This window comes from Scardinius erythrophthalmus (assembly GCF_964197995.2).
Source record: "Scardinius erythrophthalmus genome assembly, chromosome: 3".
Lineage (NCBI taxonomy): Eukaryota > Metazoa > Chordata > Actinopteri > Cypriniformes > Leuciscidae > Scardinius > Scardinius erythrophthalmus.
In genome coordinates this window covers 50648125-50675307 of record NC_138223.1, presented here as the reverse complement: position 1 = coordinate 50675307, position 27183 = coordinate 50648125, and the positions used below count along the sequence as shown (strand labels likewise).

At 39.5% G+C, this 27183-nt stretch overlaps 1 protein-coding gene across 1 annotated transcript; it reads right to left on the bottom strand.

Moving 5' to 3' along the window:
* Window positions 1-529: 529 nt before the first annotated feature.
* Window positions 530-21924, bottom strand: LOC308688254 (B-cell receptor CD22-like). Its single transcript, XM_081361213.1, has 4 exons — window positions 21673-21924; window positions 21326-21580; window positions 1438-1695; window positions 530-1344 (listed from the first exon to the last, which is right to left on the bottom strand). Exons 1-4 carry the CDS (start codon window positions 21881-21883, stop codon window positions 992-994), a joined length of 1077 nt encoding a protein of 358 aa, XP_081217339.1. The 5' UTR covers window positions 21884-21924; the 3' UTR covers window positions 530-991.
* Between the last annotated feature and the right edge of the window lie 5259 nt (window positions 21925-27183).

Sequence of the window (27183 nt, the reverse complement as noted above, 5' to 3'; positions counted from 1 at the left end):
AGGACGTTTTACTTTATATTTCAAAGTGCTTAATTTTAAAAGTACTTAATTTCAAATGACCATACGCAATCCACGCATTCTGAACACGTGATCTTCTGCAATGCCCACATGTAAAACAGACACTCCTACCTCGGTAATAAACACGGAGATGTTAGTCCCGTCCGAATCCGTACATGAAATCACAGACGTAGGTTGATAAGAATTGTAACTCAAACGTCGTTTGGAAAACTAGTCCCGTCCGAATAGGGCTAATGACTGTACCTAACGTTAGTTGTTCGCTGGTTTGACCAGCACATGCATCTTGTTAACGAGCCAGTGTGATATGAGAGGTTTGACATGATAATATGATAGCAGATGAACGCTTTTTATGCGTAGTTTAATGTTAAGATTTATGTCTTTCACTGCGTTTTACTGAACTCAGCCCAGAGCCTTTAAAGCCAACCAACCCTGTGACGTCACCGGTTAGAATACTGCACCATGGCGGCGCCCTGGCCGCGAAAGATACAACATTTTTTTTCTTTTTTCTTTTATATGTTTACATTTGTCATGTTTCTTATATAATTGTTGATTATAGTGGAAATCCATTTTGTAAATCGTGTAAACTTGATTGACTGCTTCATTTCCCCTTTAAAGCCTTATCTCTTGTCAAAAGGCTCAACGTGACCGCAGACTTTGATGAACACTGGCAGCAGCGACGTCTGTGTCCGTACCATTCTTATCAATGACAGCGTGATCTCGTATCTCCCTGCTCCCAAGTCATAAATCTCGTATCTCCGATTAAACATGATTTTGGGGAAATGTTGTGTTAATGTTGGTATACAACAGTATATGATAGCAATATAAGGTATAATACCAACTTTAACAATACAATGTTTAATAACTAAAAAAATATGCAGTTTTTTTAATTTCCTGAAAATAATGGTTTTGGAGATACGCGGATTCTGCCCGACAACTACGATATTAAATTTGACATCTTATGAATCACCTTCCATTATTTCCCCAGATGGACTGATGCAATCACAGGATTAATTGGAGGATCTGTGTCAAATAGAAGGTATGATAAATGAAAATATGATTCATAAAACTCACACATGACGTTTAAAGTCACAGCATCAGAGTATTTCTCCCCATGTTCATTGATGGACTTGCACTTGTATTCTCCACTGTCATTAGAGCTGATCTTTGAGATGCTGAAGATTCTTCCAGATCCTACAATCGTTCCTCCTTTAATCCAGCTGATTTCTACAGGAGGGTTTGAGTCACTGATGCAGTTCAGAGTCACTGAATCTCCCTCCACTATTACACCAGATGGACTGATGGACACTGAGACATTCCTGGGAGGATCTGTAAAGACAAAAAGTGTAAAATGACATGCAGTGAGACAAATCATTGCACAAATAATCTTCCAGAACTGGTTAAAAATAAAGGCAGACTTACACATGACATTCACATTTACAGCAGCAGAAGTCTGAGATCCATGATTATTTCTAGCAGAGCAATGATAGTCTCCGCTGGCCTCAGACTTAATATCAGTGATGCTGTAGGTTTCACCAGATTGCAAAATATTCTTTTTTCCTTTAAACCAGCTGATTTCTGCAGGAGGGTTTGAGTCACTGGTGCAGTTCAGAGTCACCGAATCTCCCTCCACTATTACACCAGATGGACTGATGGACACTGAGACACTCCTGGGAGGATCTGAAACAAACAAACAAACAAACAAACAAAACATTAAAAAATAAAATTTGACATCACACTTAGTTGAGACTTCACTGAATCTCCCTCCACTATTACACCAGATGGACTGATGGAGATCACAGGTTTCACTGGAGGATCTACAGATGTCAGGTAAAAGTATTTATCAGAGACGGCTGGTGGAAAATGTTCTAGGAAAGGCTGCAGTTGGTTATTATTGGACAATTTCAGCAAACATCCCAGTTTAATTTTTCACTGTTTAATGCTCAAAGTTAAAGAAAAAGTTTAAGCAAAAAAGTTAACAAGGAAAAACTATTAAGACTAGAATTTGAGAGGCTTGAAACATTTGAAATACAGACAAATGTTTTACCAAGTTCTGGATTAAGTTTGAAGATTTTTTTTTTTTACTTTTCCTAATTTACAATGAATGTATATAGTGCAACTGCAAAAACTGAGAGGAAAAAAATACGTTACATTTGTTTAGAGATTTTTTATATACAACTACAATTTTGATACTTCTTTTCCTCGCTCCTCCGTCCTCCAGCCTGTGACCCAGAAACTGATCAAACTCAGCATCTTGAAGGACATCTCAATTCTCTCCATTCCCTTCACATCACAATCATTTTATTTATGCTTTACCTTTGCAGTTTATATAAATTATATATCAAACATTTATCAACAGGGCATCTTGCGTTATCTTTATTATTTATGAATTTCTTAAATAACCAAACTTTAACAACATAAGGGCAGATCCCTTGATCGCAGCTGTTGATGCTTTGAAGTGACGCTCCAGTGATCAAGAATATTCCAATATACAAATAGAGCGCTTCTCATTTCTTATTTGTGTATCCTCGTTTCCTTTCCTCCTGTCTCAGTTCCACCCCCTGTAGTGGTGCTCGGTTACTCAGCGGTGAACACAGGGATTGTGGCAAAGGGACGTAACTTCTCCCTTCCCTCCTTCAGTGAACGGGGGTTACATTAGTAACCTAGACGTTCACATTCAGTCATCACTATGAGTTACGTATAAATATATTTATACTGTATTTAGCGTCCAGGTTACTGATGTAACCCCCGTTCCCTGAAGGAGGGAACCGAGACGTTGCATGACTGATGAATTAGAATCGCGCCTGAGAACATATCATCATCGAAATTTAACAGAACCGCTCCAATGGACTAGCCTGGGTTTCCCCATACTGCCTTGCTCGCAGCGCGATTTTATTCACGCTGCTAGGCAGTCTGGACACTATGGACCAAATTTTCCCCTGAAAAAGGGAACCAATCACAGAACGGGGAGGGAGCAGCAAGACGATGACGACACCGAAGCAGTTTGTTTATATCTATGGATCCAACATGGCATCAGACTCAACGTTACCTTCTACCCTCATGTTTATCTTGCACAAACGGTAATATTCGCTAAACGCCATCGTGTACAAATAAATTTTTGACCCATCGTCTTTTTCCTCGTCGAATTTCTGTCACTCTACATACGTCATCTGGTATAATTGAATCGATTGGCTATGAGCTACATACAGGCGCATTTGATAGACATTCATAGCGCCCAATAAACGGCTCTGGGCATTCGTAAACCACGCCTCAAATACGAGAAAATGAACACGTGGTTCCCAGACCAAGTCTCAAATGAGACTTGGTCTGACGTTAGCCAGGCTACCAATGGACATTGTCGAGTGAGATTTGCATCGTGAACCCTGTGCTGTGGTTATAAAGGAAGCGATCAGAGACACTCCCCAAGTTTTCGCAGAGGAGCCGAGTGGTGCTCAACGTCAACGGGACGTAACTTCTCCCAGTTGAGAAAGACGTACTGTTAAATGTATTAAAAATGCATTAAAGTATATTTGTATTGTACTAAAAACTAGGGCTGGGTAAAATTATATCAATTTCTCGATTTTAATCGAGTCTCATTTTTACGAAACCATATTGATTCTTAAATCCCAAGAATCGATTAGTCATCCTGTTTTCAGACTGTAGCGCAAAGGAGATGGCCAGATCACCAGCCCTCTCTCTATATGTTTAAATTACTGAAATTACTCTGTGGTAAAACCCCCGTCAGCCTGGGACTTAATTAACTTACTGGAATCATCATTCACAAACACCTCTATTGTCTCAAGATTCTTCCTTGCAGGACGCACAGACCCAACGGCACCAACAAATGGCGTAAATCATTGACTGCCTATCTGAAAGACCAGATCTCTTACTGCTGAATCAACAAGGATCTCAGGTTTATGGCTCAGCGAACATCCGCTGACCAATAAGAGCAATCTCGAGAGAACCCCCCAGGGCTTTTCTCGGACATTGATTTACATTTAGACACTCATTTAACACGTCAGAAAACAGAGGACTCTGTCTGACCCGATGCGCTAGCTGATAATTTCATCAAAACCAGAAAAGCGCACACACATAGCAATCACCTCTACCCAACACGGAGAGCAAAAGTTCAGCCGCGTTGTGAACTTTCAGTGACTCTGTTTCAACACGCACATACACCGAGACAATATCATCCCTGGACATTATGATCAAAAACACTCTTTCCTCTTGAAATGTATTTGTGTTATATGTCATGGTCCTTATATGGAAGACCGTTATAACTAAGTTTTATGGTATAATCAAAAGGTGAAATGCTCATTATATTGAAGAATCATGTAACTCTGTGTTAGTAACTGCCAGGACCACGACACGTGGTATCGTTGCGTTCAGAAAAAAACAAAGATGCTGAATTTGCAACTCAAGGTATAAAATTATGCATTCTTCCATTTATGCCAAGTTATAAATGTTTTATACCCAAAGTTTACTTATTTCTACACTCTTTTACATACACACCTACACATACACACACACACATACCCGCACCCATACCCACGTGTTCCTAGACATAAACACACGACCACGTGCTACTATAGGCGTGCTCCTACACACACACACACACCTCTCCTTACCACCCTATCATTGTACACACACACAAACCCATTCTTAAAATCCCTCTTATTCTTTCTTTCTCATCTCTCTCTCTCTCTTATATTCTCCCTCTTTCTTCCTCTGCGTTAACCTTTGATTCTTACGTTTATTTTGTTGTATTCCTTATTGCGATCGTATATTGTTTTGTTTATGCATATTTACTCCTGTGTGATTTGAAATAGTATCTGTAACCGGTAGACCGTTTAAATAAACTTTGTTAAATCATTTGAATTAAGATTGCCTGTTTTGTTTCAATTCTGAGTCCCTGAGTAGTGCAGATTTTTACCTCTTAAGCTATACCAACCTTTTACTATTAAAATATTGAAAGTTGTCTACTCGCGAAAATAATCAATTCCTTGTGGCCACAGGAAAGGGTTATTTGTCGGTGTTAAAGACAACAGAGTTTTGTTCAGACATTGTGCATCCGATCTGCCGGACGGATTGTGCGTGCAATGAATGAGCTTTAAACTCCTATCTAAATTCCCCTAACTAAAATATAATTCTCCCTACCTATATCAGTAATTACTACGAGAAATTGTGTAATTGATGATATAAGTTGAGGTTTTGACCTATTCCCTATTTGGGAATAATTTAATTTGTGTAAACGACATATGCATATTCATATCTCAGGAATAAGACCTCTTATTCGAGCTAATAAATTCCCTAACTAGAGGCATTGTTGTTACAAGACAATGAATGGATGGAATATTTTTGCGCGCATCCCATCCAATAAATCGCAATAATCTTTGTGCTTTGTTATTATTGATATGAAACAAAGTCTCAGATTTAAAATTACATACATTTTCTTACGAAACTCAAAAACATAATTTTTGGCACTGTGGCGTTAGATCGCTCTGGCGCAGCTCAGCTCTAGAGAAGCAACACATGACCTTCTCTTCCGCCTTAATAATACCAGTTACAGCGCGAAATAAACATGAATGAGCATCTGAAAAGATGTTAAAATATAGAGTACAACTTATCGAAGTCCGTATCATGTCACATGGAATCGCTCAATCAGTGTTTCGACCGTGGAAAGACGTTAGTAAACAATGTCATGTAACCAGTGATGTAGTGGTGCCTGGAGAAGTGGGTATACTCTTAATTTTTTTAAGCGTCCCAGCAAAGGATGAACGCTCTGTGTTATAAACAGTGACATGTAAGACAAGTCTTGTATATTAGTTCACCCCAAAATGGGCCAGTATAGTATTTGCACATTATCATTTAACTTTTGCTGCTTGACTTCACGGAGAAAGGATCATTATGAAATTAATATTAACCACAGAAAAGGTGCAGTTTTTGCAATTAATACTGGCTTTTAATTATTTATTAATACTAAATAATTATGAATTTTGAGTGACTATTCCTCAGTCCATCCACACATGAAAATTGGACAACTGTTGAAGGGATCACTGCATCGCTGTCTTTACTGGGTGCAGGGCCGTACGCAGGGTTTTATAAATACCGAGGTCCCAAAAATGATCTTGCTATGCGGGTTGGGGGATTATTACCCCCTCGAGAAAATATAGATTTTCCTGATCTTGACGTGCATTTTAAGGTGTTTAAACAGTAGCTTTAAAAGCATGTCAGAGGACAGTAGCATGAAGTTTTTTATCAGATATTTTTAAACATGAGAATCAGTTTAAATGTCGCAATGAAAGATCCACGCTACAAAATGAAAATGCAGAATATTTATGCTTATTGTTGACAATACACAATCACATATTCGAAACGGAAATGGCCTTAATGGTCGAATGCGCATGCGTCGTGTCTGAACGCGTTGTTGTCTTTGGAGCTCCATCGATTTGATTTATAATTCTTGATTTTACTCTTTAAACTTACTTACAACAAACATTTTCTACTTTTCCTCACTGAGAAGCACTACTGCTCAAACCTCATAGTTACAACGCAGACTGTTGAGCAGACGTGTCTCAAGCCTGTTAGTGATCCAACGCTGGATACTCTTATAGGTTACTCCCGGGGATCACGGCTGAACGCGTCTTCTCAACACTCACTTACAAACATTTTTCACCTATCGTGCGTCTACTCTACACCCGTACCACTAAAAAGACGGATTATATCTAAGACGTTTGTCAGAAATTAGTATTAATTGATAGCATCACTGGTAGTGTCGTTGCTAACTTACTGTCCATCTGTTAAAATGGCGAATATATCAGATGTATGTAGTCTACCTTTTGGTGCAGGTGAGGACACATTTGAGCTGCACGCAGTACAGTCTGAGCTGGAAGCTGTTGAGAAACAGATCCACGACCTTTTAGTGAGACAGGCCGAGCTGAGAGACCGGCGGTTAGCTCTTGAAACATCACGCGCTGATGCACACAAATCAGAGATTAATGTTACTAACCCGCTGACTCCGACCTCGTCTACTCCGTGCGTTACTCGGCATCGGTCCCGAGCGCCAAGGTCGCGATCAGCCTTGGTCTCGTTCACTCCCGCTCCAACACGCCACCACGAAGCCTGGATATTTCCGCAGCGGAAGACGCGAGTCAGGTCTAGACCAAGACCCTCTCCGACCCTCCCGGTTTTCGAGTTATCCACACAAAACCGCTTCTCCGCTCTTCGCGAAACAGAACGCGATGCTGTGATCATCGGTGATTCCATTGTTCGGCACGTCCATGCTACATCAGGTAAAAATAAGGTGCACAGTCACTGCTTTCCTGGTGCTCGTGTTTCTGAAATCGCTGCTCGCGTTCCCGAGATTCTGAACGATAACAAGCGCGTCGGAACTTTGGTATTGCACGCGGGAGTGAACGACATCAGGCTGCGCCAGACGGAAGTTCTGAAGAAAGACTTCAGGAATCTGATCAATACGGTACGCAGCACATCGCCTGATATAACGATCATTGTGTCAGGACCGCTTCCCACATACCGTCTAGGACATGACAAGTTTAGTAGATTATTCACGCTAAATGAATGGTTAACGTCATGGTGCAATGAGCAGAAATTGCTCTTTGTAAATAATTGGAATCTGTTTTGGGAGCGTCCTAGGCTTTACCGTGCTGATGGCTTACACCCAAACAGATTCGGAGCGGATCTTCTGTCAGATAACATCTCCAAAATGTTAAATACCTTTTGACTAGTAACCAAAAGTCCAAATCATAGTCTCTGCTGCACCAAATTAACTGATATAAATACTAGTGTAGAACATTGCATAGAAACTGTGTCTATTCCTCGTTTAGTGTGATCAAATAATAAATCTACTGCAGGATCTAGAAAAAATCTAATTGTTATTAAAACAGAAAATGTTGCTATTAGTAAACAAAAACAATTTCTAAAGCTAGGTCTTTTAAACATTAGATCACTCACACCTAAGGCAGTTATTGTAAATGAAATAGTCACAGATAATAGCATCGATGTACTTTGCCTTACTGAAACCTGGCTTAAACCAAATTATTATTTCGTTCTAAATGAGTCTACTCCATCAGGATACTCCTATAAGCACGAGCCCCGTCTGATTGGTCGTGGCGGCGGTATTGCAACTATCTATAGAGATATTCTCAATGTTACTCAGAAAATGGGTTATAAGTTTATTTCATTTGAAGTACTTGTACTAAATGTTACGCTCTTAGATGATAGAAAAACATGCCTATTATCTTTAGCCTTGGCTACCGTATATAGACCCCCAGGGCCTTACGCTGATTTCCTAAAAGAATTTGCAAATTTTCTCTCAGATCTATTGGTCAATGTCGATAAAATATTAATTGTTGGAGATTTTAACATACACGTAGATAATCAAAATGATACGTTAGGGGCTGCGTTTATAGACTTATTAAACTCCTTTGGGGTTAAGCAAAACGTTACCGGACCAACTCATCGTTTTAATCATACACTCGATTTAATTATATCACATGGAACCGATCCAACCGATATAGATATCATTCCGCAAAGTGATGATGTAACTGACCATTACATGGTAACTTGCATATTACGTACCCCGGTAATATATCATGCTGCGCCGCGTTATCGATTAGGCAGAACAATCCTTCCATCCACCATAGATAATTTTTCAAATTGCTTATCGGATCTGTCTCAGCTGCTGCCTGAACCTAAACAAACAGATGAACTAGACAAACTAACCAGCACTATGAGCACCATTCTCTCTGGAAAATTGGATATTGTTGCACCTATGAGACTAAAAAAGGTCAGAGAGAAAATTAAAGCACCATGGTACAACAATACTACTCGTGTTCTAAAGAGAGAAACCCGTAATTTAGAGCGTAAATGGAAACAAACTAATTTAGAGGTTTTTAGAATCGCTTGGAAAGACAGTATGTCACGTTATAAAAAGGCCCTAAAAGCGGCCAGGGCTGAGCACCTCCGCAAACTAATAGAAAATAACCAAAACAATCCTAGGTTCTTATTTAACACCGTGGCTAGACTAACAAATAAACAGATGTCTCCTGAACAAAATAACCCGTTACAGTTTAGTAGTAATGATTTCATGAATTTTTTCACTGAGAAAATAGAAAACATCAGATCCACAATTGTAAACGTTCAATCTTCAATCGCGCCTTATAATTCAGCCTCGATTATCACCCCGCAAGAACAATTACAGTGCTTTACAACTATAGAACAAAAAGAGTTAAATAAACTTATCATTTCCTCTAAAACAACAACATGTTTATTAGATCCCATACCAACTAAACTATTGAAAGAAGTGTTACCTATAGTGGAAGAGCCTCTCCTCAATATTATTAACTCGTCTTTATCTTTAGGTCATGTTCCAAGAACATTTAAATTGGCAGTTATAAAACCTCTCATTAAGAAACCACAATCAGACCCAAATAACCTAGCAAATTATAGACCCATTTCAAATCTTCCTTTTATGTCCAAAATATTAGAAAAAGTTGTGTCTGCCCAACTGGGCTCTTTCTTGCAAGAAAATGACACCTATGAAAAGTTTCAGTCTGGGTTCAGGCCGCACCATAGCACTGAAACTGCGCTCGTTAAAATCACAAATGATTTACTCTTAGCTTCTGACCAAGGCTGTATCTCAATACTAGTTTTACTTGATCTTAGTGCTGCGTTCGATACTATAGATCACACAATACTCTTAGATCGACTACAAAACTATACCGGTGTTCAAGGACAAGCATTAAGCTGGTTCAGATCATACCTATCTGACCGCTACCATTTTGTCTATTTAAACGGAGAAAAATCGATCATAACTCCAGTAAACTATGGAGTGCCGCAAGGATCTGTGTTAGGCCCTCTATTATTCTCAATATATATGCTGCCACTTGGAAATATTATAAGGAAACATGGAATTAGTTTCCATTGTTATGCTGATGACACACAACTATATATTTCATCACGGCCGGATGAAAACGCTAAATTATCCAAATTGACAGAGTGTGTTAAAGATATAAAAGATTGGATGACGCACAATTTTCTTTTATTAAATCCAGATAAGACAGAGGTAATACTTTTCGGTTCAAAAAACCGCCCACAAAACCTCTTACAATACAACTTTAACATAGTAGGGTTACTGTTACTTTATCCTCTACAGTAAAAGACCTGGGTGTTATACTAGACTGCAACCTGTCTTTTGAAAATCATATTTCATATGTTACAAAAACAGCCTTTTTTCACCTTAGAAATATTGCTAAGTTACGTAACATGCTATCAGTTTCTGATGCAGAAAAGCTAGTTCATGCATTCATGACCTCGAGACTAGATTACTGTAATGCTTTATTAGCTGGTTGTCCTGCATCCTCAATAAACAAGCTACAGTTAGTCCAAAATGCCGCCGCTAGAGTTCTTACTAGATCAAGAAAGTTTGACCATATAACACCAATTTTATCATCACTACATTGGTTACCTATAAAGTTCCGTATTAATTACAAGGTATTGCTACTGACTTATAAAGCCCTAAACGGCTTAGCTCCAGTTTATTTAACGGATCTTCTATCGCCCTATAATCCATCGCGCTCTTTAAGATCACTAAATTCGAGGCTTTTGGTCATACCTAGGATATCCAGATCCACCAAAGGAGGGAGAGCATTTTCACATTTAGCTCCAAAACTCTGGAATAGTCTTCCTGATACTGCTCGTTGCTCAGACTCGCTCTCCCAGTTTAAAACTAGATTAAAGACGCATCTCTTCAGCCAGGCATTCATATAATATTTTAATCTTACAGTTAAATCCGGTCTCTACTTCATAAACGCCAGAGGAGAACTGGCCCCCGACTGAGCCTGGGTTCTCCCAAGGTTTTTTTTTTTTCTCCATTAGGTCACCTGATGGAGTTTTTCGGTTCCTTGCCACTGTTGCCTTTGGCTTGCTCAGTTGGGGATACTTAATTTGATTAATCGATTCAACAGTGCTATTGATCAACATTACCAAACGTGGATGTTTTACACCAGAAACAAACACTGATGTACTATTTTATTTAATACTGTGAAGCTGCTTTGATACAATCTGTATTGTGAAAAGCGCTATATAAATAAAGTTGACTTGACTTGACCTAAAATAAGAAATGATTCAAGGATTATTTTGCATAGATGTTACATTTCAAACAAACGCCAATGCAATCCTTCTGTGGCCAGAGGCATTATGAGCAATTAGTATGAGCATTAAAGATCAGTTTCAGCTACTTTTTCTTTCCTAAATGAATCAGTGTTTTGGACTAATCTGTTAATTTAATCAGTGGTTCAATTGCGCACTTATAAAGACAGTCACTTGTCGCCACCTTCTGGCTTAATGATGCAAGTTGCACAAACACAGACAAGCGGAGTGATACAAACAGTGAAAAGTCTCAGTGCTGATACTGGGGAAATATTCGAACACATTCGAGGTAATGTTATACAAATACATTTAAACATTATATTTATTATAATAATGGCAATATATTTAAAAGGGTGCTTGTATTGTTAAATTGAGCTTATAGTTTCCACTGTCTTTGATAAAACTGATTATTCCTGTTTGTCATTAAAAACTTCGATCGAAAAACAGCTGTTTAGTTTAGCAACTTGTATGATCGTTAACTGAAGCGTAGTCTCAGCCTCAGACGTCACGCCCACGGAACGTTGGCTAAACATCTGATGCATATGGTACACTTAACTGGAAACACTTCAGGAATGTCAAAGTCGTCATCTGATTTGTTGAATTTTATCGGATTTCCGGGGGGCGCGAGTGTCGCGTTTATTTTCGGTCCGCCGGGAAACAAAGCGCAGACGTGTAATTGCGTTTCCTACTGATTTACTCGGTGTTTTGATCAGATGTGGTAATGCAGACGCCATTGTTGTTATACGTGCACGAACAGATCAATGACTTACTGCTTGTTTTCTTCTCCTTCTTTGATTTTCTATACTGACTGATTTGTTGCACGCCGGTCTGTTGTTGTGGGGACATTTCCACGCAACGAAACGTGACGCTGAACGAAACGAACTGTAATTGGTTGTTTGACATGTCGGTCAAACGGCCTTATGGGCGGGCCTTGGCCAAAGAAAGCTGCTATGAATTCCAGACCTTCAGCCGTCAGTCTGAAGGTCTGGCTACGCGAGACTAACTGAAGCGTGAAGCGTCGCGTTGGGATTCGCGCTCGGCTCGCACTTTTGTGAACATAAATCCCGCTTGCTTTAATTGGTCTCAAACATTTTGACATGACATTGACGAGCGGGTTTTTGTGTGCCGTAGCAGCTCAGATGAGGAGGTCAGTTATCGTCGTGATGGGCGAATCATTGCAGCACCAAATTAGTTAATATTAGGCAATTATTTCACAACTTTCATTATATAGGCTACACTAAACACACATCAGACGCACATCAGAGGGGATTTTAGAAGTGGGTATATACGCAATGCCGACAGAACAAGAAGTGGGTATACGCCATATACCTGCGAATACCTTGCACTACACCAGTGCATGTAATGTCACATTTACCTCAGAAAAAACAAATCCAGTGACCATAAACTCGTCAGTCAGCTAGAAAAATTAACTCTGGAGAAGAGCATTTTGTTAAATATATGCACCATATTACATATTCATTATACTTTTTAATGTTCTTCAATAATGCATGTTTGAATAAATCTGGAAAGTTTTATTATGACAGCCACCATTTACATTTTTATATAATTTCATATAACTTTATTATTATAAAAATAAATAAAAGTGTATTTTAAGTGTTTGTATACAAGTCAGTTCATTTTTACCTTCAATATTATAGTAGGCTAATGAAGCCAATAGGCTACTTGACTCCCATAGTTTACAATAATAGTTAAGAGATTTGTTTTCCTTGAGGAAATTTGCAATGTATTGTAGGGGAGAGCCGGGACAGTTGAAACACTTTTCAGATAAATGTCGTTTTCTAAGATAAGGTTACAGATAGAATTTTTATTTTAAGTAATGACAGAATTTACATTTTTGTGTGAACCATCCCTTTAATGTTTTCTAATGTGGTTATAATTGGTCATTGTTCTGTTTTATAAACATTTTCAATATTTTAAAGATATAAATATTTCTTGAGAGTCAAATCATCATATTAGAATGATTTCTGAAGGATGATGTGACACTGAAGATTGGAATAATGATGCTGAAAATTCAGCTTTGCCATCATAGGAATAAATTACACTTTACTATATATTTACATGTATATTTATACATTTTTAGTAAAGTTATTTTAATTTAGGAATATTTCAGAATATAACTGTTTTTAGGGTATGTTTGATCAAATGCAAGCTTAAGATGTGATCAGAAAAGTGATTTTTTTTTGTGTGAAAGATGTATTTGATGTGACAATAAATGGTTTGCAACTCTTTTGTGAATTGTCTTATTTTGACAGTAATTATGAATATTAAATATAATCATGTTTATAATCGGTTGTAATTAGGCCTGAAAAAGACGTCTTTTCAACTCACTTTACAACCTAATTTAGATGCGAGTGGGACGTCCTTTTATAGGCGTCTTTTCAACGACCTGAAAAAGACGGCTTTTCACCTTTCACTTTTCAACCAAATATTAAAGTTGTTTAGACGACTGGAAATGTCGGTGTCTTTTCAACGCGTTTTTGCTGGGTGGGTAACGTTAGTCAGCTCATCTTTTTTGTTCTGCTTCACTTATGTTATAGCTCTTAAACCTTTAAAATGGAGTTTAGGAAGATGTATGTAACCACAGTCGTTAGCTTTGGTTAACCATTGAAGCATTTTCTCTTGTCAAAAGACTTAACGCGACCGCCGATTTTGCGTGCAGATTAATTTCCGCCTATTTTAGAAAGCCTAGTATTTTGGTATTGCATCACTCATATCTCTTAAACGTTTAAAATGGAGTTTAGGAAGATGTATCACCACAATCATTAGATTTGAATAGCTCTTAAAGGGAAAAAAAAACGTCCATGTTTTGGCACTGGTAGTAGCTACATATATTAGAAAAATCACCTTGCCAAAAAAATTATTTTAAAAAGTTGTTAAAACAATGAGACAAAATAAAAAAAACACAGATATGACAAAATTATTTTTGCAATTTCTAGCTAGCGAGTCGCCATTTTGGAGTGACGTCACAGCCTACGTAACAGGGTTGGTTGGTTCTGCTGGTGAGTGAAGAGAGTGAAGCGTTACTGGACCGGACTGAATACGCAATTGATTTGAAATTGAAGACGAACTTGAAAGACCTGTTGAGCCCGTGTGTCCAATTGCTTGCCTTGTCGATATTTGACATTTGAGTCGATACGGCGTGGGAACCGAGCAGTGGTACGTCGCTATGTCGTACAGCCGGTGATGGACATGGCCGTAGCCAGCTATGAGGTCACCGTGACCGAGGTCCGGACCTTGGTCATTTTTTTACATTCAAGAATAAAATTTCAAGCTCTCTGAATGATTAATTAGCCGTTTAAACCACCTCATATGAGTATTTGCAATTCATTTTCCTGTGAGAATCTAGCGCAGTGAACAGGGCTTGAGAGCGTGTTGTGAGGGCGCGGGTGCGATCCCGTGTTGCCAGATCCACCTAATGGAAAGGTGGCAGTAGTCTTCTGGACTTGTATTTCTGATTTAATGTCACACTTTAGGAAGTTATTAAAGTGGAAAGTTGCATGTTAGGGTTCGTGATATATTAATCTTATTTCCAAAACACAAGTTTTGAACTTATTTCGGATTATTATTTAAAAAAAAAAATGTTGCTTGTTTTTCGTAGCAATGTCTGGCAACATTTTACTGTCGGCATTAATAAAAAAAAAGCTTATAGAAAAACTGTAATTGCTGACAGGAAGATACCACATTCGGTAAGACAAACGCAATGATCATCGTGATTATCTGTAAGAAATGTATAACATCAAAAACAATAGCATGATACTTTGCTATTGACTGTTGTTACAGAATGAAATATGCCAAATACTGGCCAGCAGGAAGACGGCTTTTTTATTTTGTCATTTCAGTGAGCCATATGGTTGCCACCTTTGATTTGTGAAAAACCGGGACACTCAGATTTTTTTTCTGTTGTTGTTGGGGGGGGGGGGGTTTGTGATTGTCAAAACATTTTAGTAACTAAACTGAATTGTATTAGGTTTATTGACAACATGTTACAATGTTTATATGGTACAAATTCTCGTAAGATACATTTTTTATTATTGCTTGAAACAAATTTCAGGATTTCAATTTAGTTCAATTCTTGTGATTTGATTTAATTGACTAATTTGGATAAATATTAGAAGATAGGCATTAATTTTTCTCAAGAAAAAATCTCACCTTATGCTGTAAACATACAGAGAGCCTTATCAGCGGGTAAAATTATTAAGGGTTAAAAATAACTTTATTTAACAAATTAAATATAATGCATTTTTTTATTATAATAACAACTTTATTTAATGATAAGTAAATATAATAAATATGTAATATAGTAGCCTATGTTTAGCAAAATACTCTCTATAGCTCGTTTTTTCTAGCTAACTAACGTGCTATAGCCTATTATGGTCATCAAATGACTTTCCTGAGGTAAATGTTATGTGACAATTGTTCTCCAGCTGTTTTATTGACCCTTTCCGCGGTTGAAAAACACTGATTGATCGATATTATGTATGATGAATATACATTTCGGCAAGTTGTACGTTTTATTTTAACATTGTTCATTCGTGTTTATTTACTATTAGCTAGAGGTGATCAGTTCACGTGCCGCTAGGGATCTTTCACGTCACATTTACAAACGCCAAAACGGTGTTTATTGTTTGAATTTCGTAATAAAATTGGCAGAATCTGAGAGCTGAGATTTTTTTTTTTATATCATAAGTAACCTGCTCTGTCTAGTCTGTCGGTCTCCGTGTCCTCTTTGCTTCGCGATTTTTCTGTGTGTGAGAAGGGTTAATTGCGCGTGGCAGCTCTGCAGTAACAGTAGAAGTAAACGGTTTGAAACCAGGAAATTCTACTTTAGAAGTACATTTTAACAAAAAACCGGGACAATTCGTGTCCCGGAAAAGAATATTAATTTTCCGGGACTGTCGCTCAAAAAAAGAGAACAATCCCTGGAAAACCGGGACGGGTGGCAACCCTAGTGAGCCAAGGATTGAAGAGTAGTCCACACACACACACACACACACACACACACACACACACACACACACACACACACACACACACACAAGCTATAACGTTAGCAAATAGCCTGTAAATAGTTTGTAACGTCTGTAAAATGTAAAACATTATATTGAATAAAAAATTATTATGACCGCTGCTAGCGTAGCTAGCGAAAGCGGTCATATAGGGATTGTCAAAGTTTTTTTTTTTTTTTTTTTTCGTCACCTTACTGAATTTTTCGTCAACGATACCAGGGACACCGAAACACCGGGGAACATGAAATTTGGTGGGCATGTAGCCCCACTAGACTTCTAAGGAAAAATTTCGTTTGGTCCCCGGGGGCCACTCCCCCCCCCCCCGCGCTGGGGCCCCCTTAAATTTTTCGTCAACGATACCAGGGACACCGAAACACCGGGGAACATGAAATTTGGTGGGCATATAGCCCCACTAGACTTCTAAGGAAAAATTCCGTTTGGTCCCCGGGGGCCACTCCCCCCCCGCGCTGGGCCCCCCCAAACCCAAAAAAATGCAGTTTTTCCTAAATAACTACCTGAACCGTGGCACCGAGGATGAAGAAATTTTTATGGTATGTTTGTCTACTAGACTTTTACGGAAAAATTTCGTTTGGTCCCCGGGGGCCACTTCCCCCCCCCCCCGCGCTGGGGCCCCCTTAAATTTTTCGTCAACGATACCAGGGACACCGAAACACCGGGGAACATGAAATTTGGTGGGCATGTAGCCCCACTAGACTTCTATGGTGGGCATGTAGCCCCACTAGACTTCTAAGGAAAAATTTCGTTTGGTCCCCGGGGGCCACTCCCCCCCCGCGCTGGGCCCCCCCCAAACCCAAAAAAATGCAGTTTTTCCTAAATAACTACCTGAACCGTGGCACCGAGGATGAAGAAATTTTTATGGTATGTTGGTCTACTAGACTTTTACGGAAAAAATTCGTTTGGTCCCCGGGGGCCACTTCCCCCCCCCCCCCGCGCTGGGGCCCCCTTAAATTTTTCGTCAACGATACCAGGGACACCAAAACACCGGGGAACATGAAATTTGGTGGGCATGTAGCCCCACTAGACTTCTAAGGAAAAATTCCGTTTGGTCCCCGGGGGCCACTCCCCCCCCCGCGCTGGGCCCCCCCAAACCCAAAAAAAATGCAGTTTTTCCTAAATAACTACCTGAACCGTGGCACCGAGGATGAAGAAATTTTTATGGTATGTTGGTCTACTAGACTTTTAAGGAAAAATTTCGTTTGGTCCCCGGGGGCCACTTCCTCCCCCGCGCTGGAGCCCCCTTAAATTTTTCGTCAACGATACCAGGGACACCGAAACACCGGGGAACATGAAATTTGGTGGGCATGTAGCCCCACTAGACTTCTAAGGAAAAATTTCGTTTGGTCCCCGGGGGCCACTCCCCCCCCGCGCTGGGCCCCCCCAAACCCAAAAAAATGCAGTTTTTCCTAAATAACTACCTGAACCGTGGCACCGAGGATGAAGAAATTTTTATGGTATGTTGGTCTACTAGACTTTTACGGAAAAATTTCGTTTGGTCCCCGGGGGCCACTTCCCCCCCCGCGCTGGGGCCCCCTTAAATTTTTCGTCAACGATACCAGGGACACCGAAACACCGGGGAACATGAAATTTGGTGGGCATGTAGCCCCACTAGACTTCTAAGGAAAAATTTTGTTTGGTCCCCGGGGGCCACTCCCCCCCCGCGCTGGGCCCCCCCAAACCCAAAAAAATGCAGTTTTTCCTAAATAACTACCTGAACCGTGGCACCGAGGATGAAGAAATTTTTATGGTATGTTGGTCTACTAGACTTTTACGGAAAAATTTCGTTTGGTCCCCGGGGGCCACTTCCCCCCCCGCGCTGGGGCCCCCTTAAATTTTTCGTCAACGATACCAGGGACACCGAAACACCGGGGAACATGAAATTTGGTGGGCATGTAGCCCCACTAGACTTCTAAGGAAAAATTTCGTTTGGTCCCCGGGGGCCACTCCCCCCCCGCGCTGGGCCCCCCCCAAACCCAAAAAAATGCAGTTTTTCCTAAATAACTACCTGAACCGTGGCACCGAGGATGAAGAAATTTTTATGGTATGTTGGTCTACTAGACTTTTACGAAAAAATTTCGTTTGGTCCCCGGGGGCCACTCAACCCCCCCCCCCCCCCCGCGCTGGGGCCCCCTTAAATTTTTCGTCAACGATACCAGGGACACCGAAACACCGGGGAACATGAAATTTGGTGGGCATGTAGCCCCACTAGACTTCTAAGGAAAAATTTCGTTTGGTCCCCCCCCCGCGCTGGGCCCCCCCAAACCCAAAAAAATGCAGTTTTTCCTAAATAACTACCTGAACCGTGGCACCGAGGATGAAGAAATTTTTATAGTATATTGGTCTACTAGACTTTTACAGAAAAATTTCATTTGGTCCCCGGGGGCCACTTCCCCCTCCGCGCTGGGGCCCCCGTAAATTTTTCGTCAACGATACCAGGGACACCGAAACACCGGGGAACATGAAATTTGGTGGGCATGTAGCCCCAATAGACTTCTAAGGAAAAATTTCGTTTGGTCCCCGGGGGCCACCCCCCCCCCCCCACGCTGGGCCCCCCCAAACCCAAAAAAATGCAGTTTTTCCTAAATAACTACCTGAACCGTGGCACCGAGGATGAAGAAATTTTTATGGTATGTTGGTCTACTAGACTTTTACGGAAAAATTTCGTTTGGTCCCCGGGGGCCACTTCCCCCCCCGCGCTGGGGCCCCCGTAAATTTTTCGTCAACGATACCAGGGACACCGAAGCACCGGGGAACAAGAAATTTGGTGGGCATGTAGCCCCACTAGACTTCTACGGAAAAATTTTGTTTGGTCCCCGGGGGCCACAACCCGAGTCCCCCCCCCCACACCCCCCCCCGCGCTGGGGCCCCCGTAAATTTTTCGTCAACGATACCAGGGACACCGAAGCACCGGGGAACATGAAATTTGGTGGGCATGTAGCCCCACTAGACTTCTATGGAAAAATTTTGTTTGGTCCCCGGGGGCCACTCCCCCCCCGCGCTGGGCCCCCCCAAAACAAAAAAATGCAGTTTTTCCTAAATAACTACCTGAACCGTGGCACCGAGGATGAAGACATTTTTATGGTATGTTGGTCTACTAGACTTTTACGGAAAAATTTCGTTTGGTCCCCGGGGACCACTTTTCCCCCTCCGCCCTGGGGCCCCCGTAAATTTTTCGTCAACGATACCAGGGACACCGAAGCACCGGGGAACATGAAATTTGGTGGGCATGTAGCCCCACTACACTTCTACGGAAAAATTTCGTTTGGTCCCCGGGGGCCACTCCCCCCCCCGCGCTGGGCCCCCCCAAACCCAAAAAAATGCAGTTTTTCCTAAATAACTACCTGAACCGTGGCACCGAGGATGAAGAAATTTGTATGGTATGTTGCTCTTAAGGGCCCACATCAACCTAGCCCATAATCACTCATTTGTGATTTGCGCCCCTCCCATAAAAAAATGAAAATGCAATATTATTCTGCTTTAATCGCCCCTATCTTCAGTGGAGATGTTCAGAACTGCACCATATTTCATGTGTATGATTAACTTGACATCCTCTGGGGGTATCCTCTGCTAAGTTTTGTAGAATTTCATCCATGGGGGGGTATAAAATAAATTCATTTATGTGCACATTTAGTGACTGTACACTCATCGGCCTGTAGATGGTGCTGTTGAGCGAAGGGTTGCTGGTTTAGGATGATACTGTCACACACACACATGCAGGAATACAAACAAACGCAAGCATGCACACACACTGACATCCACACGCACAGACACACACCCATACACACACATACAAATCCACATGCACAGACACACACACACAAACACACACGCGCACTCATGTACGCACACATACTTACACGCACAGACACACACACACACACAGACACACACATACACAAACACACACGCATACACACACACACACACACACACACACACACACACGCATACACACACACACACACACACACACACACAGACAGACATGCACATATTATTACTTTTTTTAGGTATATACATAAACACGCAATACAGCCAAATTACTCCACGTCATTTATTTTTGTGGAAAGCCAGTGCAGGCCTGAGCGGCGGTCATATTTTGTACCGCGATGCGGTACATCTAGTTTCACAAACATCTACAGTGTGCATGTGCAGTTTGTTAACATAACGTTAGACGTCGTCTTTTTGTCTGGTACTAATAAACTTCACTATCTAAACACTAAGTTAGCGTTATTTAGCTAGTTCATGCTTACAGCTGTTAGCTAACAATGACTGTACCTAACGTTAGTTGTTCGCTGGTTTGACCAGCACATGCATCTTGTTAACGAGCCAGTGTGATATGAGAGGTTTGACATGATAATATGATAGCAGATGAATGCTTTTTATGCGTAGTTCAATGTTAAGATTTATGTCATTCACTGCGTTTTACTGAACTCAGCCCAGAGCCTTTAAAGCCAACCAACCCTGTGACGTCACTGGTTAGAATACTGCACAATGGCGGCGCCCTGGCCACGAAAGATACAACGTTTTTTATTTTATATGTTTACATTTGTCATGTTTCTTATATAATGGATGATTATAGTGGAAATCCATTTTGTAAATCGTGTAAACTTGATTGACTGCTTCATTTCCCCTTTAAAGCCTTATCTCTTGTCAAAAGGCTCAACGTGACCGCAGACTTTGATGAACACTGGCAGCAGCGACGTCTGTGTCCGTACCATTCTTATCAATGACAGCGTAATCTCGTATCTCCCTGCTCCCAAGTCATAAATCTCGTATCTCCGATTAAGCATGATTTTGGGGAAATGTTGTGTTAATGTTGGTATACAACAGTATATGATAGCAATATAAGGTATAATACCAACTTTAACGATACAATGTTTAATAACTAAAAAAATATGCAGATTTTTTAATTTCCTGAAAAATAATGGTTTTGGAGATACGCGGATTCCGCCCGACAGCTACGATATTAAATTTGACATCATGAATCACCTTCCATCATTTCCCCAGATGGACTGATGCAATCACAGGATTTATTGGAGGATCTGTGTCAAATAGAAGGTATGAAAAATGAAAATATGATTCATAAAACTCACACATGACGTTTAAAGTCACAGCATCAGAGTATTTCTCTCCATGTTTATTGATGGACTTGCACTTGTATTCTCCACTGTCATCAGAGCTGATCTTTGAGATGCTGTAGATTCTTCCAGATCCTACAATCGTTCCTCCTTTAATCCAGCTGATTTCTGCAGGAGGGTTTGAGTCACTGATGCAGTTCAGAGTCACTGAATCTCCCTCCACTATTACACCAGATGGACTGATGGACACTGAAACGTTCCTGGGAGGATCTGTAAAGACAAAAAGTGTAAAATGACATGCAGTGAGACAAATCATTGCACAAATAATCTTCCAGAACTAATAAAAATAAAGGCAGACTTACACATGACATTTACATTTATTGCAGCAGAAGTCTGAGATCCATGATTATTTCTAGCAGAGCAATGATAGTCTCCGCTGGCCTCAGACTTAATATTAGTGATGCTGTAGGTTTCACCAGATTGCAAAATATTATTTTTTCCTTTAATCCAGCTGATTTCTGCAGGAGGGTTTGAGTCACTGGTGCAGTTCAGAGTCACTGAATCTCCCTCCATTATTACACCAGATGGACTGATGGACACTGAGACGCTCCTGGGAGGATCTGAAACAAACAAACAAACAAACAAACAAACAAACAAAACATTAACAAATAAAATTTGACATCACACCTAGTTGAGACTTATAAATCACAGAGTCACTGAATCTCCCTCCACTATTACACCAGATGGACTGATGGAGATCACAGGTTTCACTGGAGGATCTACAGATGTCAGGTAAAAGTATTTATCAGAGACGGCTGGTGGAAAATGTTCTAGGAAAGACTGCAGTTGGTTATTATTGGACAATTTCAGCAAACATTCCAGTTTAATTTTTCACTGTTTAATGCTCAAAGTTAAAGAAAAAGTTTAAGCAAAAAAGTTAACAAGGAAAAACTATTAAGACTAGAATTTGAGAGGCTTGAAACATTTGAAATACAGACAAATGTTTTACCAAGTTCTGGATCTGATTAAGTTTGAAGATTTTTTTTTTACTTTTCCTAATTTACAATGAATGTATATAGTGCAACTGCAAAAACTGAGAGGAAAAAAATACATGTTACATTTGTTTAGAGATTTTTTATATACAACTACAATTTTGATACTTCTTTTCCTCGCTCCTCCGTCCTCCAGCCTGTGACCCAGAAACTGATCAAACTCAGCATCTTGAAGGACATTTCAATTCTCTCCATTCCCTTCACATCACAATCATTTTATTTATGCTTTACCTTTGCAGTTTATATAAATTATATATCAAACATTTATCAACAGGACATCTTGCTTTATCTTTATTATTTATGAATTTAAATTGAGACTTGGTCTGACGTTAGCCAGGCTACCATTGGACATTGTCGAGTGAGATTTGCATCGTGAACCCTGTGCTGTGGTTATAAAGGAAGCGATCAGAGACACTCCCCAAGTTTTCGCAGAGGAGCCGAGTGGTGCTCAACGTCAACGGGACGTAACTTCTCCCAGTTGAGAAAGACGTACTGTTAAATGTATTAAAAATGCATTAAAGTATATTTGTATTGTACTAAAAACTAGGGCTGGGTAAAAAAATATCGATTTCTCGATTTTAATCGAGTCTCATTTTTAGGAAACCATATTGATTCTTAAATCCCAAGAATCGATTAGTCATCCTGTTTTCAGACGATGAATGGATGGAACATTTTTGCGCGCATCCCATCCAATAAATCGCAATAATCTTTGTGCTTTGTTATTATTGATATGAAACAAAGTCTCCGATTTAAAATTACATACATTTTCTTACGAAATTCAAAAACATAATTTTTGGCACTGTGTCGTTAGATCGCTCTGGCGCAGCTCAGCTCTAGAGAAGCAGCACATGACCTTCTCTTCCGCCTTAATAATACCAGTTACATCGTGAAATAAACATGAATGAGCATCTGAAAGTATGTTAAAATATAGAGTACAACTTATCGAAGTCCGTATCATGTCACATGGAATCGCTCAATCAGTGTTTCGACCGTGGAAAGACGTTAGTAAACAATGTCATGTAATCAGTGATGTAGTGGTGCCTGGAGAAGTGGGTATACTCTTAATTTTTTTAAGCGTCCCAGCAAAGGATGAACGCTCTGTGTTATAAACAGTGACATGTAAGACAAGTCTTGTATATTAGTTCACCCCAAAATGGGCCAGTATTTGCACATTATCATTTAACTTTTGCTGCTTGACTTCACGGAGAAAGGATCATTATGAAATTAATATTAGCCACAGAAAAGGTGCAGTTTTTGCAATTAATACTGGCTTTTAATTATTTATTAATACTAAATAATTATGAATTTTGAGTGACTATTCCTCAGTCCATCCACACATGAAAATTGGACAACTGTTGAAGGGATCACTGCATCGCTGTCTTTACTGGGTGCAGGGCCGTACGCAGGGTTTTATAAATACCGAGGTCCCAAAAATGATCTTGCTATGCGGGTTGGGGGATTATTACCCCCTCGAGAAAATATAGATTTTCCTGATCTTGACGTGCATTTTAAGGTGTTTAAACAGTAGCTTTAAAAGCATGTCAGAGGGCAGTAGCATGAAGTTTTTTATCAGATATTTTTAAACATGAGAATCAGTTTAAATGTCGCAATGAAAGATCCACGCTACAAAATGGAAGTGCAGAATGTTTATGCTTATTGTTGACAATACACAATCACATATTCGAAACGGAAATGGCCTTAAATAAGAAATGATTCAAGGATTATTTTGCATAGATGTTACATTTCAAACAAACGCCAATGCAATCCTTCTGTGTCCAGAGGCATTATGAGCAATTAGTATGAGCATCAAAGATCAGTTTCAGCTACTTTTTCTTTCCTAAATTAATCAGTGTTTTGGACTAATCTGTTAATTTAATCAATGGTTCAATTGCGCACTTATAAAGACAGTCACTTGTCGCCACCTTCTGGCTTAATGATGCAAGTTGCACAAACACAGACAAGCGGAGTGATACAAACAGTGAAAAGTCTCAGTGCTGATACTGGGGAAATATTCGAACACATTCGAGGTAATGTTATACAAATACATTTAAACATTATATTTATTATAATAATGGCAATATATTTAAAAAGGTGCTTGTATTGTTAAATTGAGCTTATAGTTTCCACTGTCTTTGATAAAACTGATTATTCCTGTTTGTCATTTAAAACTTCGATCGAAAAACAGCTGTTTAGTTTAGCAACTTGTATGATCGTTAACTGAAGCGTGAAGCGTCGCGTTGGGATTCGCGCTCGGCTCGCACTTTTGTGAACATAAATCCCACTTGCTTTAATTGGTCTCAAACATTTTGACATGACATTGACGAGCGGGTTTTTGTGTGCCGTAGCAGCTCAGATGAGGAGGTCAGTTATCGTCGTGATGGGCGAATCATTGCAGCACCAAATTAGTTAATATTAGGCAATTATTTCACAACTTTCATTATATAGGCTACACTAAACACAGATCAGACGCACATCAGAGGGGATTTTAGAAGTGGGTATATACGCAATGCCGACAGAACAAGAAGTGGGCATACGCCATATACCTGCGAATACCTTGCACTACACCAGTGCATGTAATGTCACATTTACCTCAGAAAAAACAAATCCAGTGACCATAAACTCGTCAGTCAGCTAGAAAAATTAACTCTGGAGAGGAGCATTTTGTTAAATATATGCACCATATTACATATTCATTATACATGTTTTTCAATAATGCGTGTTTGAATAAATCTGGAAAGTTTTATTATGACAGCCACCATTTACATTTTTATATAATTTCATATAACTTTATTATTATAAAAATAAATAAAAGTGTATTTTAAGTGTTTGTATACAAATCAGTTCATATTTACCTTCAATATTATATTAGGCTAATGAAGCCAATAGGCTACTTGACTCCCATAGTTTACAATAATAGTTAAGAGATTTGTTTTCCTTGAGGAAATTTGCAATGTATTGTAGGGGAGAGCCGGGACAGTTGAAACACTTTTCAGATAAATGTCGTTTTCTAAGATAAGGTTACAGATAGAATTTTTATTTTAAGTAATGACAGAATTTACATTTTTGTGTGAACCATCCCTTTAATGTTTTCTAATGTGGTTATAATTGGTCATTGTTCTGTTTTATAAACATTTTCAATATTTTAAAGATATAAATATTTATTGAGAGTCAAATCATCATATTAGAATGATTTCTGAAGGATGATGTGACACTGAAGATTGGAATAATGATGCTGAAAATTCAGCTTTGCCATCATAGGAATAAATTACACTTTACTATATATTTACATGTATATTTATACATTTTTAGTAAAGTTATTTTAATTTAGGAATATTTCAGAATATAACTGTTTTTAGGGTATGTTTGATCAAATGCAAGCTTAAGATGTGATCAGAAAAGTGATTTTTTTGTGTGTGAAAGATGTATTTGATGTGACAATAAATGGTTTGCAACTCTTTTGTGAATTGTCTTATTTTGACAGTAATTATGAATATTAAATATAATCATGTTTATAATCGGTTGTAATTAGGCCTGAAAAAGACGTCTTTTCAACTCACTTTACAACCTAATTTAGATGCGAGTGGGACGTCCTTTTATAGGCGTCTTTTCAACGACCTGAAAAAGACGGCTTTTCACCTTTCACTTTTCAACCAAATATTAAAGTTGTTTAGACAACTGGAAATGTCGGTGTCTTTTCAACGCGTTTTTGCTGGGTGGGTAACGTTAGTCAGCTCATCTATTTTGTTCTGCTTCACTTATGTTATAGCTCTTAAACCTTTAAAATGGAGTTTAGGAAGATGTATGTAACCACAGTCGTTAGCTTTGGTTAACCATTGAAGCATTTTCTCTTGTCAAAAGACTTAACGCGACCGCCGATTTTGCGTGCAGATTAATTTCCGCCTATTTTAGAAAGCCTAGTATTTTGGTATTGCATTACTCATATCTCTTAAACGTTTAAAATGGAGTTTAGGAAGATGTATCACCACAATGATTAGATTTGAATAGCTCTTAAAGGAAAAAAAAACGTCCATGTTTTGGCACTGGTAGTAGCTACATATATTAGAAAAATCACCTTGCCAAAAAAATTATTTTAAAAAGTTGTTAAAACAATGAGACAAAAAAAAACAAAAAAACACAGATATGACAAAATTATTTTTGCAATTTCTAGCTAGCGAGTCGCCATTTTGGAGTGACGTCACAGCCTACGTAACGGGGTTGGTTGGTTCTGCTGGTGAGTGAAGAGAGTGAAGCGTTACTGGACCGGACTGAATACGCAATTGATTTGAAATTGAAGACGAACTTGAAAGACCTGTTGAGCCCGTGTGTCCCATTGCTTGCCTTGTCGATATTTGACATTTGAGTCGATACGGCGTGGGAACCGAGCATTGGTACGTCGCTATGTCGAACAGCCGGTGATGGACATGGCCGTAGCCAGCTATAAGTTCACCGTGACCGAGGTCCGGACCTTGGTCATTTTTTTACATTCAAGAATAAAATTTCAAGCTCTCTGAATGATTAATTAGCCGTTTAAACCACCTCATATGAGTATTTGCAATTCATTTTCCTGTGAGAATCTAGCGCAGTGAACGGGGCTTGAGAGCGCGTTGTGAGGGCGCGGGTGCGATCCCGTGTTGCCACCTAATGGAAAGGTAGCAGTTGTCTTCTGGACTTGTATTTCTGATTTAATGTCACACTTTAGGAAGTTATTAAAGTGGAAAGTTGCATGTTAGGGTTCGTGATATATTAATCTTATTTCCAAAACACAAGCTTTGAACTTATTTCGGATTATTATTAAAAAAAAAAAAAAAAGTTGCTTGTTTT